Raw genomic sequence first — 15,870 nt, 5'->3', positions numbered from 1 at the left:
TCAGACGGAGAAAGAAAGAATGGTGGTTCTACAGGCTGTGACGGAACTGTCTCAGGCGAGTGACACTGCGATGCTGAGACTGACAGACTCTGAAAAGGGCTCGGATGGTTCGGACTACGAAGGAACTGATGCGGGGAGTGTGGCTATGCCGCATATAACTCCCAGAACGGCGGATGAGATCGTGGACGCTTGATCTGTTGTCCTACGTAGTAAGAGGGGCCAGTTGACACGGGTGGGGTTCGCTTTGTGGGGGGGCATGGGGGAGCACGGGCTGCGTTATGGGGCCTATTGGGTTGTCTGAGATATGTGGGTCCTCGCCTGTCGGGGGGGGGGGTCCTTTCTGAGAGGGGGGATTTTCTTTTATAATGGGGTTTGGTGCAGGGGGTTCGATGGAGCAGCGGGTCTGATCTTCTTGGTGTTGGGCCTTCTCCCGCTTGTTTCGCTATTAGAGCGATTCTCTGGTAGTTACCAGAGGACTTTTGGGGGGGACTGTTTGGATGGGTACTAGCTGTTTGGAGCCTGTTCTGGGATGGGGAGGTGGGGGGGCTTGGGGGGTTGTTGGGGGTCTTGTTGGGGGGGGGGTTCACGTCACCGGTGCGCCAATGTGAGGAGGGCAGTCACAGCACAAGTACAAATTGCATTATGGGGTCCGTACCTGAACTGAAATGTATTACGTGGAATGTGCGGGGCATGCACACGATGACTAGACACCATAAAATTCACGCTTATCTGGTACATAGAGGGTCACAGATAGCTTTTCTCCAGGAAACCCATATAGATAGAGTTGGGGGCCGGGCCCTGCAGCGTCGTTGGAGAGGGCAGCTTTTCTACACAACATATTCTGCCTATGCCAGCGGAGCACTGATCTGGGTTCCTTTTCAGCCGACCCAGCAGCTAGTGGACCCAGACGGGAGATATGTGGCTGTTATGGGTAGATTGGATGGGAGGAATGTGACACTGTGCAGTGTGTATGCCCCCAATGTGGAACAGAAATCCTTTTTTGCTACATTAACGATGAAACAGGCAGCTTATTTAACAAGTTCAGTGTTATTAGGGGGTGACTTTAACTCCGTTCTGGATGCTGAGCTGGAGAGATCGCACCCCCCATTGCCCCAGGCACCTGCCCATAAGCTATCGAAACTTAGGAGGGACTGGCAAGCTGAATGGGGATTGATAGATACATGGTAAGCTCACCACATAGGAGAACGTGATTACTTTTATTATTCTCCCCTCCATGATTTGCATGTGCGGCTGGATGCGGTGCTATGCTCTCCAGATGTGCATGCATTGGTGTGCGGTAGTGAGTATTTGGCGAAGACGGTTTCGGACCATAACCCACTGTTATTGACTGTAAGATGGTCTCGAGAGCGACCTGTTGTCCTCACCTGGCGGTTGCGTCCTGAGGCCTTGGAGGACCCGGGGTTTCGAGCTGAGATCCGAGAGGGAATAGAGCGTTACTTTATTGAAAATGGGGGGACGGCTTCGACCCTAGGACTGGAATGGGACGCATTCAAATTGGTAATACGGGGATTATGCATTGCTAAGAGGACAGGGATGCAGAAAACGCTGGTGCAGGATATAGAAAAGGGGGAACAACGGTTGCGACGGGCAGAGAAAGCTTGCCCGGAGAACCCTGGATTGCAGGACGAGGTTATGGCGGCAAGGGAGAAGGTGGCGTCGCAAGTGGAACGATTACGCTGCTTTGATCATAAGAAATACCTGGTACGGGCACATGCGGAGAGGGATAAGATGGGCTCCCTCCTGGCATGGTTAGCGAATCTGGCTCCGCGGGGTACACCGATCCTAGCGTTGACTACTTCGACGGGGATGATGGAGTATACTCAGCGAGGGATCAATTAGATGTTCCTAGCATATTATGCGGAACTTTATGAAAGTAAAATAGAGGGCATGACTGATGGGTTGAATGAGTTTTTAGCTGAAGTACGATTGCCACGCCTTGAGGAAGACCAAGGGGAGCAGCTAGGGCAGGAGATCACGGAAGGAGAAATACGCAGCGCAATAAAACATATGGCGCGCAGGAAAACCCCAGGGTTCCGATGGATTGCCCATCGAATTTTGCTCGGCCTATGCTGATGCGCTGATCCCTAAACTCCAGGCGGTATATCGCAAAGCCAAGGAAGTTGGGAACTTACCGGGTTCTGCTCGGGAGGCTATTATCATCCCGCTGTTGAAACCAGGGAAAGACTCACTATCTCTGTCGGCATATCGCCCGTTATCAATGTTGACAACGGATTATAAGATTCTAAGTAGGATCCTTGCATCCCGGCTGCTTCCTCATATGACGTACTTAGTCAATGGGGACCAGGCGGGCTTTATCCCGAAGAGATCCACTGCAACCAACGTGCGGCGACTGTTACGAATCCTGGGAGAGCGTCACGCTACTACACCAGACACGGCCGTTCTTTCAGTAGATATTGAAAAGGCATTTGACAGTTTGGAATGGCCGTTTTTGTCTCGAGTCCTTCATGCATATGGTCTTGGAAAATCCTTTGTAGAATGGACGGAGTTGTTATATAGGTCGGCGACGGCGCGTGTACGCACGGGCGCGACGATCTCATCGGCCTGCCCGATTGGACGGGGCATGAGACAGGGATGTCCGCTCTCCCCATTATTATTTGCTCTGGCCATCGAGCTTCTAGCGTCCCATGCCCGATTGGGGAATTACTATGCTGGCTTGTATTTGCGGGGGGACATACAGTTCATCTCCCTATATGCGAATGATTTATTGTTGTTCCTAGGGAATGTGATGAGGGACTTAACTTAGATGGCGCGAGACACTTGCTTCGTGTGTTTGGCTGCTTTTCGGGGTTGAGGGTGAACTGGGCAAAGACATGTTTATTCCCAGTGGCCCCGACTGCGACAGAACCTCCCCCGCTAAAAGGAGGCCCGTTGGGAGCCTAGATGTCTGTCTTATCTCTGTACCAATATATACCACACCCCGACGATATACTGGAGGGCAATGTTGGTCGGGCCATCCGTGGCCTCACTGGTAGCATGGCATTTTGGAGTGCGCTGCTGCTTTCTGTAGCGGGGCGGGTAGAGCTCCTGAAGATGGTTGCACTACCGCGTTTATTATACTATTTTCGGACTTTACCGATTTGGATCCCGGGCTCTGTGTTTAGACAGCTCCGCTCTCTGACTTGCGGGTTCCTTTGGGGGACAGGTAGAAGGCGAGTGGCAATGGCCACGATGATAAGGCCAAGAGCGGATGGGGGCATGGTGGTTCCGGATTTTGAGTGGTATTACTTAGCAGCTCAGCTGCAGTGGCTTACACAGGCTGTGGCAAGGGAGTTCCGAGGTCCGGAAGGCCCGGAGGGTCGCTGGGTCCCGCGCTATATTTTGTCTTTCATAGTGCTACAGCAGAAGATGCGACTGGAACCGCTTATGACCGAGGAATGGAAAATGAGGCTGTCCTGGAACCGGAGTCAGCGTAGGGCTGGGTTCGCTCGCCCATGCCCTGGAGATACCGCTGGGGATGTGCACAGCATTCCTGCATGGAGGGGACTGGACAGCGCTGGCAAATTGGGAGGACCTGGGGATACAGGTGTTGGGGGACCTGTACGAGAACGAGACCCTGTTGTCTTTCCAAGACTTGCAACAGAGGTATGGTCTCCCGCGAGGGGACTACTTGTTGCATTCTGCACTTTTTACCGCAATCCAACGATATTGGAAGACGGGTTTGTCGGAACCCCAAACCTCAAAGGCATGCCAATATGTAGTAATGGCTGCGGGGACATTTAAGGCCATAACGTGCCTTTACCGATGAATGCTGACAGAGAATCTAGACCCGTTGGGAACACTGCAGGGGAAATGGGAGGTGGATCTAGGTAAGGAAATCCCTGAGAAAACGTGGGCTCAATTGATTAAGAGGGCATGGAAGTGTACGAGAAATGCCCGGTTTCAATTAATACAGTTTTATGTCTTGCATAGAGCGTATCTAACCCCTGCAAAGATTAATCAGTATTTTGCGGAGACGTCCGCGATGTGCTCTGGAGGGAGCGGACTTACTGCATATGTTGTGGGGCTGCACGACACTGGGAACTTATTGGGAGGAGGTTTTGGACGTTTTGAAATTGGCTACAGATAGATCAGTGGCACTGGAACCGGGCACTTGTCTACTGCATTGGTTCCCGCATACTGCCAGAACGAAAGAGACTAGCAAATTCATAGATTTGGGGCTAGTATTGGCAAAACGGGAGATTACAATGCATTGGAAAGCACGACAGGGGCCTAAGGTGGGGAGATGGCGGGCGGAATTGATTAAATGGGCGCGGAATGAGGGAATTCTTCGATTGCAACAGACCTCACGTATGAATAATGATAAAGTGTATGAGACAGCAAGGGCATGGGAGGCCTTAGTTGCAGCACTTCAGACACCAGATGTAAATTCGGAAGAGGGCTCACTAGAAGGAGAACGAGGGGTCCCAGCTCCCACACTTGCACAGATTGTCCAACTAGCTACAGGCCACCAGCGGCAGTTAATGTGTTTGATGTCAATGCATATGGTACAATACTGCTCCTGTTCATTGATGTTGTTGAGCTGCTCCAAGGAAGTTGCGTAGCTGTTTATACTGTATATATTTTAAGGCGCACTGGTGACCGGGGTGGATGGGAGGGGGGTGGGGTTAACGGGGGACGCAGCAGGCATCATTTTATGCTGAGCACAATACTATGTTATTAATATTGCCTATGTCACTCAATTGAAAAGTTCATAAAAATACATTTAAAAAAAAAATCATAAAACAAAAACAAAAGGTGCTTGATGTCCAGGAGGGGAGCTCTTGTTATGCATTTGAAGCAGGGCCGGACTGGTCATTCCGGGCACCGGGCAATCCCCCGGTAGGCTGGATGAGGTGGGGGCCGGTTTCGTGACAGGGGGGCCGGTTCTGTTGTTGGGGCCGATTTGGACCAACCGACCGTGAGTCACGGTCGGTCCAAATCGGCCCCAACAACGGAACACAGTGTTTACAGCAGTACATTAAGCACAATCAGGCCGCCTGGCTGTCTGAGAGGCCTGGTGTGAACTGCGGTGCCCCGCCGATTTCAAATAAATTATTTCATTTTGATCAGGCGGCAGCCTGCTCAGCTCTGGGTGAATCTAGTGCAACAATGTTACAATTGAATCTGCCCTGGGGGCTGGGCCTGCCTGCGTTGAAATTCGCGCCCATGAGACACTGACTGCCCAATACCGAGACCCCGGGCAGGGCGGGGCCTGGCCTGAGCAGGTCGTTGCATTAATGGCTGTGCCTACAGTGCCTGTGGCGCCGATGGGGGATGTGACCTGGTCACCTCACGTCCTGTAACAGTTAACAGGAAGTCATTCGTCGGTCAGAAGCGCGGGACTCGACTGGAGTGTTATGCTGTGTCGACGTCTCGGTCCGTCTGAGAGAGAGTGCGCTGCTGAGTGCGTATTTATCACCCGGTGTTGGACCACGGGCGGGACGGCACAGCATTGACCTCACCTGACTCACTCTCTGAGTCTCATCATGATCATGGTGGCCATGCGGCATGAGAGGCATGATCGGGCGCTGCATGCGGTGCGGGAAGACTGCGTCCCAGTGAGGCTTACCGCCGCCCGTGGCCCCCGGACTGGCGCTCAGAGACTCTGACTGAGGCAGACAGTGGATGCCACAGACTGGACTGTCTGAGACTACAGAAAGAACTAGGCGTTCACAAGTAAGGTGAGTGTGGTTTGTTGTTTGTTTGCAATCTTCCCCCGTGATTTCCCATTTGACATTGCCTATTTGACCTGTAATGAGTGCCTTGAAGTAGCATTACCCTGCTCTACATAGTTTTTCTATGTCTCCTAACTAGAGATTTGTATTATTTACATAATTGTACAACCACTCCACATCAATATGCAGAGGCCATACATCATAGTTATTTTTAACGTGGCTGCTCTGAAGTGGTGTGCATGTTTTATTATTTGAGGACATTGAGCAATATGTAGTCGAGTGTCATTGCAAAGCCATTTGGCATATAATCTACTGCATTAAAAAAGACGAATGGCATGCGTTTTTTCCTGGTCTGTTAGTTACATGTGTGACATGCTATATTGTTTTTAAAGGTCAGCTCTAGCAAAAAGCTGTCAGGTTCGCATCTTGTGAGAGTCGCCTGGTGTCTGCCTGCTACACCAACTTGAACACTGACCAGATATAGAAGTGCGTAAACCTAATAGAGTGCAAGGTCGGCAGTCGGTACTCTTGTAGGAATGCTTCTTTTCATAGGCTGCCAACCAGCCAAACGACTGTATTCTCGTAAAATGTACTGTGAGCGGACTGGCCGTGTGTTCTGAACTTGTGTCACGACGCCCCGTGTATGAGCAGCCTCTCTGTCCAGCCAGCTCCTTTTGACAAGGATTAACAACTGTTGCTTGTGGCATCTTGGCCGAAATGTGCAAACAGTGACTCTTCTGACCAGACGAGTGGTCCACAACAAGCTATGCTCATAAATGGTCGATCAGGTGTAGACCTTTACAGAAAACAAACTTACCCATATAAAGTACTCTTTTAATCTTACGGTGTTTTGACCAATTTTACACCATCAGTGTCCTTACCAATGTAAGATTTCCACTAACGTTCAGAGAAAACAAACCTAATCCCATTCCCTGTAGAGTTCTATTATGAAACTACAAAATGTTGCTATTACTTGCCTAATGTTATAACCAGAAATTGTGCATACTTTGACTCTCAATCCTAGCATGCTAGCTTCACCCCTGGTCCTAACGAAAGAGACTTTTCTTAAACCATGGCCCTCACTGTGGGCCTGATGTACTGTTTCCATTTATAAACCAGGAATGTGCAATTTGCTCACCGACTGCCCAATTCACCTTGCAACCTTTGTATTAATAGGTCACTTCTCATATTGTCCATTTGAAGAGATCACAAAGTGGACTACTAACCGATATTAATTTGGGATGGGGGGGGTGGATCACAGTTTGCAACCCCCAGGGACTGTAAATGAAATGCTGCTAGTGGGCCTGCAATTATTGTGCCATCCACGTAAGTAGCCTATTTAAACATCATGGCCAGGGCCTGTCATTGCAGTCTGTGCAGTTGTAAAGACCTAAAAATATTCCCTTTTACTACATATGTCACCAGGATGTCACCACTAGCGTAAGCCCTTTCCATAAGGCAGGGTGCAGTATGTAGAGTGCAGTGTCTTTAAATGGTTTGGCAAATACTTTTAAGTTTTTTATGTCCCGGAATAGGCAAGGCTGAATTGCTACCCTTGTTCTTTGTGTGATTCTTGAAGTTTTCACAATCCCATGACTTCAGTGATGTACAGGCAACATTGATGGCAGCACCCACACCCTGAAAAATGTTCCAGTGCCACTGGCCTGGGTGCGTTTGTATGACTTTTTCATGCTTTCTAGCTAGGGTACCATGTGAGACATTCCCATGCCTTCCGGCAGCCTGAGTGCTTATGTGTGACGTTTCCATTCTCTCTGGCCTGGGTGCTTATGTGTGCTATTTCCATTGTTTCTGGTCTCAGTGACCTGCAGGCTCATGTGTGACATTTCCATGCTTACTGGCCTGGGTGCTTATGTGTGGCATTTCTGTGCTTTCTGGCCTGGTGTGACCAGGCCTGGGTCAGTGCCTAGGTGTTTGTGTGACATTTCCACAGTTTCTGGCCTCAGTGGCCTGTGAGCTCATGTGTGACATCACATGTCAGTGCTTAATGTGTGACAACGTGAGTGACAATCTATTGAAAATACAAAAAAGAATATCAGAATGTAGATTTTATGCTGTACAGTTATGACATTGAAACAGTCTTAAAAAAAAAAGCCTAAAACCCATAATGTAATCATTTACTGTGGTTTAAAAGTTAATACAATCTAATATGTAATGAAAAATGTGTTGAAAAATGCTTTGTTTTGGCCTTTCTGTCTCCAAAATTTCCTTGGGGTGACAACTCCCCCAGACTCCCCCAAGTTGTGGTTGTTCACTGCGCTTGCTCGCTACACACCATGTGGGGGCTGGTCTCACTTTTACTTTGTTCTCTCTGATTCACTACTTGTGTCTATTTTTGGTGTTCTCTATTAAAGAAGGTCTATGGGTACATATGACTGGGTGGGTAACCTGGTGCTCTTTAAGGTCATCATCCACTATTTACTGTGCTTTGAAAGTTAATACAATTGAATATGTAATGAAAAATGTGCTGTAAAATTCACCATTTTGGTCTGTCTTTTTCCCAAATTTTCTTGGGGGTAGAACCCCCCCCCCCCCATCCCAAACCCCCCTAGTAACGGTCAGGCGCGCGAGCGTGCCGGACGGGGGCTGCTTTGGCAAAAGTTGCCAGGGCTGCTCTCAGTTCCCAGTCCGGCCCTGATTTGAAGTAATCAGAGCTCATTGGCTAAATACATCCCCGTTATTCATAGTTAATCATCTATAAATCAGTCTATTCACAGACAGCCTTTGTAATATTGCCAAGGAAGGCACGGTGCTTGAGCGTTGTTTGGATGTGGTCAAAATGTTGGCAATTGATTTTGTAACCATTGCAGTCCGTCTGTATGATAAACTAGCAAAACACGACTAAAGCTGTTGCTGAATAAAAATAAAGTCCTACAGTTTTATAGTAGGACCGAGGCACATGGAGAAACTTGAAAAAAGTCAACCATTTTTGGACTTTTTAGTTGGAAGAACTAACATTTTCGTATCTGCAGGAATAACGATGCTGGTGGGACAATAAGGATCCCACAATGTCTAACTAAAGTTATCTGGATTGGGCATGCTCCTGTTGCTTATTTCTACAAACTGGCCCATATCTAGGGCTTCTTGGATTCCGTGCTCATTTTAGATTAACGTGGACTGATTTTGAATCAGTTTTGATGCATCGATAGTAGAAAAGCCACAGAGCAGTGTCTAACTGGACCCGGGTCTGTATCCCTCAGGAAGTTTCACATAGCAGGCGCTCAATAAATGCTATACCATAACATAACCATCCTACCTGATTCCTTTTCTAACTTTGTGTGAGTTTGAGTTTTGTTTGTTTAAGTGTATAGAAGAAGCCACTAATACGTCAAATATGATAGGTGAAAAGTTTAATAAAATAGGCCGGATAGTGTCGATGGCAAGTGTGTCATCGAGTGCAATTAAGTGGTAAGGAATAGGATGTAGTTGCTCCAGTACAGCACTGCACTCCATTCTACACCCCAGTGCCGTTCATACAGATTTATAGGAATATTGATGTGACTAGGCGATTCAGGTGGGTTCAAGAAAAGTTATTAAAAGGATGAATTGACCAAACATGAAGAAAAATTCCAGAGTTGGCGTTCAATGCTTAGTGCTACCCCCTTGTGGCTGTTATATAAAATGATTCAGGATAATACAGTGATTAACCTCTATGGCTCTCCACACCCAGTCCTATGTGGTAACTATGCATCCAGTAAATGCAGTTATAATCAGGTAGATATGCACTAGGTGTGCAATGATTGCATTATTGTGAGTTTCAGGCCTCCCAATGCAGGCTAACATAGTGAAACTTCATACATTTCCCTGTTATGATGTGTGCAACCTGTTATGAAATGTGCTAGCATGAAATATGTGCTATCTTTCAGCATAGTTTGCACCAGGAGTCATTAACCTGATTCGAGTGCAAACAGCACTTTGTACCTAAATTTAGACTGGCATGTGAAGAGCAATGAGCTCCTAGGCCTTTGCTTTCGGCCATTATTATGATTAAAATTAGTGTTTGATGCCAAAAGCAGTCCAGTGCAACACCTCTTTTTGGTGAAGTTGTGTGTGAACAGTCTCCTTACCTTAAAAGCATCACCAGTTTGGAGAATGCATTGGGCGCGTCTTTGTTTTTTAAAGCCACCTGTAGCTTCTCCTTCGAACTCTTTGCGTATTCAATATCTTCTAGAGTCTTTTGATAGAGGACTGTGTTTCTGTAAGCAGACGCAAGGGACTGCACTCTGTTGTAAGTCTCAATTTCACGTTCTGGACTCCTAGTGTCCACGGATGTCAGGTCCACTGTAAAAAGTTCAATAGTTAAACCATTTAAAATATCCATTGCCTGAATTAATATAATTACATTTAGGCTAGAATAATAGACCTTCTGCACTTTGTTATAGTTCACATGTATCATGCACTTTGTATTCTTTTTCTTTTTAGGTAGGCTAAGCGGTGGCTTGTGTCTACTGCATAGAGGTGTAACCGTTGTATGACTACATCCATTAAATAAATACTTGATTTATAGTTGTAGCCTACTGGGTTACACTTGTTAAACATTATATTCGGCATTTCATTAGTAGTGTGAGGAAAGATTTTGCATAAATCGCAAAATAGAGTTTTTAGTCTAGAGGACAACTGACATTGTTTATATTTCCAAATTTTCTAAGTGGAACAATATGATCTGTCAGTAAGGAGCACGGGCAGCTTTTTACATAGAGTAATGAGGGGCTTAAAAGGACCCCGGTGGCACCCTTACCTGTCCGTGGACTGCATATCTTCTTAATATCATGTCTCCTAGTGAAAGGTGGTCTGAGGAGTTTACTGGTGAAAGACCCAGTCCATAATTCCCATCCACAGAACAAGAGCATACCATTCTGCAGGAGAGCTCCATGTACAGGTGTAGAAAAGGGCCTGACTTCATGAGGAACCCAGAAATTACTGGACTTTAAATGGGCCTTTTTCATGGACAGAGAAGTAGAACAACTTCTGACTCTGGATTGGTTTCTGCGGTCAGACAGTCTGGTGCCCTCATGTCTGGTGCCCTGTGACTTGATGAGCTCAACGTATTCTTTCCGATGGGAGGAAGTGGTTGTGTGTGTTGCTCAGACTGCCACTAGATTGAAATCCCTACCTTTTGCTGCAACTGGATGGTCCTTCTAACAATCATCCTTTGAGGGAACAGTCTATCAAAAGGATTCTGCTGCCAATGTCTCTCCCCTTTTGTGATGATCTACCTGGAGTGATAGCTGCTGCTTTTTTGCAAGGCCTAGCTAAGCTCTACCACACACAGTACCCTTGAGAACCTGAGGGCAAGCCCGAGAGAGGGTGCTTCTGCATATGTGCTTGCTGGCCCTGTACTATCCCAGAGACCTGCTGCTGCAACCATTAAAAATGTTTTTGCTTGTACAACTGCAGGTCAGAGATAGCCACCAGGGTCTCTATAAGTGTGTATCTAATTAAAGAGATTGGCTAGCCACCTTGATTGCCCAGAGTCATTCAGATCTTGCCTGTGAGACAGAGCAAACTTTTCACCTTTTCCTCTCGTTGACTCCTTGTTACCATACATGGAAGGTTACTGCTCCTGCAGTCCATTTGCTGTCACATCTAGACTGTTTGTGCCCATATTTAGACTCAGTCCACTGCTGGGCCTTCCTTGCCTCTGTCTTGTCTCCCATCTTTGTGGCTGGACACCTGCTGCCAAGGCTTGGACTTTGAATCATTAGTCCCACTCCTACATTGCAGCTTGCTGGCCAGGTTTCTGGAACATCTCTGCCTCCCAGTACACCCTGACAGTGCTTTCTTTGTTAGAATGGAGGCCATTCTGCCCCACTCACCCTTGCATCCTTACAAGTACAGAGCCACATTTGGAGACCACGACTGCACAACATAGTTTGAATCAAACTACTAACTCAAGGAGACTGTACGTTTCTACAGTGGCCCCACTTATCATCAACAATGCGCCTAAACTCTCGATAATGAAGCCTTTTCCAAAAAGAAGGTTGTTTGGACTGCATTTTGGCTTTTACCTAATTTACTACACTGATAACAAGGGTTGCCTTCCCACAGTTGGGGACAAACAGATCATCCTTTTTCAACACATGCTTTCGCCGTTTGATTTGTCCTTAATGTCTTGTTCTTTTGGTTTCTTGTGTAGGTGTACAATGGTGTGCAATGGTGTTGTCTACCAATTCTGTTGTCTACTGATTCATTTGGCCACTGTTAGTCCATCTCTCTGTTGGAATACTTTGTTTGGAAAAGAGACACAGTACTGCCACCCCAGAGTATGGAACACTGCACAAACTCCTCCAGAGATAGTTTTCTTTTGTGTTTCTTTCTACATAACCCTAAACACCTATCCCTTGTGGGGTCCAAACTGTGCCCAGGGGGATTGCATGGTTGAGAATAAAAGTTTACTACTGATTGCCACAACCATGACACCCTTTCAAATGGAAAGGAAGCCTTTGCAATGGCGGCAGTGGTTACATATTTAGCTCTATATTGCATCAGCCACTTGGTGTACCCCAGTTCAATATCTACGCTTTTTGTACACTGATGTTAACTTGAACGCTACTGCGCTGCCCGTGTCAGTGTCTGCCCATTCTCTGCTAGTACATTGTGCCTGGTTGAATTGTGATCTGTTGTTGTGTCTGTCTGTTGTGCTTTCTCCATTGACTTCTTCTTCCTCCTTGTTATCTCTTGTTCCACTGTGCCCTGTCTCTGCCTCCTGTTTTCCCCCGCCGTCCTCACCCGCGCTTCACGCCGATCTTTCCCGCCGTTGCGTCCCTGCGGCCCCGTCCCCCTGCTACCCATTTGCTGCCCCGCTCCCGCCTCCCAGCTGCTTCTCCCTCCCACCTCCCCTTATATGGAGGCTGCGCAGCGGGTGCGCCTAAGGAAAGCCCGTCTGCACCCGTCCACGCCTGGACCACGCCCAGCGCCAGGACCCCTGGACCCCGCGAACTCCACGACGCCTGCCTCTGCTACAACTCCAGCACCCTCCACACACTCCACACCGGACGATCACGCACCTGCTGCCTGGCCGCCCGTAGCGTACCCAAGGACCCTTCTCCTACCGGAACTGCAGCTTCACCAGCATCCGGCTCACCAACCCTCCTATCAAAGAACCCAACGACCTCAGATGCATCCTTCTCAACACAAGCTCCGCACGCAAACCCACCGTGGAACTCTGGGACCTTCTGGACTCCAACATCCCAGACGTCACCTTTCTGACGGAGACCTGGCTGAACCCCTCCTCGGCACCTGACATCGCCATAGCCATCTCGGAAGGATACAAGATCACCCGCAGGGACTGCACCAATGGAGTAGGAGGAGGTATCGCCATCGTCCACTGGAACACTCTCAAAGTCTCAACCAACACCAAGGACACCCTCAGCACCGCCGAACACCTGCACTTCCAGATTCACACCGATTCCAACACCACCCTCAGAGGAACCCTGGTCTTCAGACTCCAGGGACTCCAAGCACAGTTCAGCGACTCCATCACCGACCTCATCAGCACACACGCCCTCGCCTCCACGGACTACATTCTCCTCGGGGACCTGAACTTCCACCTCGAGAACAACAACAACACCAAATCACCACCCTGATCGACAACCTCGACAATCTCGGACTCAGACAACTCGTCGCTACACCCACCCACTCCGCCGGTACAACCTGGACGCCATCTTCTTCGCAAGCTCCCACGTCTCCTGCAACCACACCACCGAGCTCCACTGGACCGATCACTGCTGCATCCACTTCACCTTCCAGAAACCCACCATGCACCACCGCACCCAACAGATGCTGCGACGCTGCTGGAGCAAAGTCACTGAAGACCAGCTCTCCACCACCCTCGCCTGAAGTCCGCCCGCCGACCCGACTGACCCAGACACCGCCGCTCGCAAACTCAGACAGTGGATCAACGACTGCGCCAACACCCTCACCCCGCTAAAGAAGCCCTCCAACACCCACACCAGTAAGAAAGCCAGCAGGTTCACCGAAGACCTCCAGACCTCCTTCGAGACAGCAACCTTCCCGGAGAGCTGGAAACACGCAGAGATCAACGCCTTGCTCAAGAAACCCAAGGCGGACCCCAAGGACCTCAAGAACGTCCGAGCCATCTCCCTGCTCCCGTTCCCGGCTAAGGTCATTGAAAAGGCCGTCAACAAACAACTGACCAGCTTCCTCGAGGAGAACAGCATCCTGGACCCGTCCCAGTCTGGGTTCCGCAGCAACCACAGCACCGAAACTGCCCTCATCGCCGCCACCGACGACGTCAGGACCCTGCTAGACAACGGAGAAACCACGGCCCTCATCCTTCTAGACCTGTCAGCCACCTTCGACACGGTCTGCCACCGCACACTACGAACTCACCTCTTTAACGCTGGAATCCAAGAGAAGGCCCTGGACTGGACCTCCTCCTTCCTTTCCGGCAGAACATAGAGCGTCCGCATCCCCCCCTTCCGCTCCGAAGCCACTGGGATCATCTGCGGCTTACCCCAAAGCTCATCCCTCAGCCTAACTCTGTTCAACGTCTACATGGCACCGCTCGCCCATGTCGTACGACGGCACGACCTCAACATCATCTCCTATGCCGACGACACCCAGCTGATCCTCTCCCTCACCAAGGACCCCCACACCGCCAAAATCAACCTCCATGAAGGAATGAAGGCAGTCGCCGACTGGATGAGGAACAGCCGACTGAAGCTGAACTCGGACAAGACGGAGGTCCTCATCCTCGGATTCACCCCTTCTGCCTGGGATAACTCCTGGTGGCCGACTGCACTAGGAACATCCCCTCAACCCACCGACCACGCACGCAACCTAGGGGTCATCCTCGGCTCTACCCTCTCCATGACGAAGCAGGTCAACGCTGTCTCCCCCTCTTGCTTCAACACCCTCCGCATGCTTCGCAGTATCTCAAAGTGAATCCCCACTGAAACGAGACGGACGGTCACCCAGGCCCTCGTCAGCAGCAGACTGGACTAAGGAAACGCGCTCTATGCAGGAGCCCCGGCCAAACTCCTGAAACGGCTCCAACACATCCAGAATGCCTCCGCATGCCTGATCCTCGACATCCCACGCCGCAGCCACATCACACCCCACCTGAGAGACCTGCACTGGCTCCCTGTCAACAAGAGGATAACCTTCAAACTCCTCACCCATGCACACAAGGCACTCCACAACACTGGACCAGCGTACCTCAACAGCTGACTCAGCCTCTGCACCCCTACCTGCCAGCTCCGCTCCGCAGACCGCACCCTCGCCGCCGTCCCCCGCATCCGAAGAGTGACCGCCGGCAGCAGATCATTCTCCTACCGCCCCGCCAAGACATGGAACACCCTCCCCATCCGCCTACGGCAGACCAAAGACCTTCAGAAGACTCCTCAAAACCTGGCTCTTCAAACAGTAGCAGCTTCCCCCCTAGCGCCTTGAGACCCTCACGGGTATGTAGTGCAGAGCGGGTAGGTCTAGAACTTATGACCTATGCGGACGATTCGCACATTATTTTTTCCCTTACTAACTCAGAATCTTCATCCCCCTCTGTGCTGAAACTAGGCCTTCAGGAAATTTTCAGCTGGATGTCTACGAACCAGCTAAAGCTCAATGGGGAGAAGACAGAGATTCTTCTCCTGGGGAAAAATAAAGATCTGTGGCAGGATACCCATTGGCCACCATCTTTGGGCGCCTTCCCCACCCCGGCTACCCAAGCTAGAAATTTGGGGGTGTGCATTGATGATTCATTATCAATGAAACAGCAGGCCAACAAAGTTGCTGGTGTCTGCTTCACGATCCTTAAATGGCTGCGGAAGATTATCTGGATGCTGCCTGTGGATACCCAGAAGACCGTAGTCAATGCATTAATTACATCTAGGCTTGACTACGGTAACATCTTATACCTGGGTTCCAATCTAGCCGTGATCAGGAGATTGCAGCTGGTCCAGAACTCCGCAGCCAGGTTGCTGTGCAAGATTCCTAGGACAGCAAGGATCTCGAAGCATCTGAGGAACCTGCATTGGTTGAGGGTAGAGAACCGAGTTCGGTTCAAAGCCTTGACATACATGTTCAAGATCAGGGCAGGAACTGCACCAAAATACCTGCAAAAATTGGTTAGGCCCCATGTTCCTACACGCAATCTCCGTTCTTTAAATGGAGCAAATTTCGTGGTTCCCAGGTT

General features: G+C 49.4%; 1 protein-coding gene across 1 annotated transcript in view; it reads right to left on the bottom strand.

The window, feature by feature from the left end:
• Positions 1 to 15,870, bottom strand: part of ABCG5 (ATP binding cassette subfamily G member 5) — a 243,689-nt gene that overhangs the window by 130,724 nt on the left and 97,095 nt on the right. Inside the window, exon 8 of the mRNA XM_085612783.1 lies at positions 9,782 to 9,995. Within this exon, the coding sequence (XP_085468909.1) occupies positions 9,782 to 9,995 (214 nt within the window). The remainder of the gene's footprint in view (positions 1 to 9,781; positions 9,996 to 15,870) is intronic.

Source organism: Triturus cristatus, chromosome 6 (assembly GCF_964204655.1).
Source record: "Triturus cristatus chromosome 6, aTriCri1.1, whole genome shotgun sequence".
In the NCBI taxonomy this organism is placed as follows: Eukaryota; Metazoa; Chordata; class Amphibia; order Caudata; family Salamandridae; genus Triturus; species Triturus cristatus.
The sequence above is the reverse complement of the archived record's forward strand: the minus strand, read 5'-3'. Positions and strand labels throughout refer to the sequence as shown.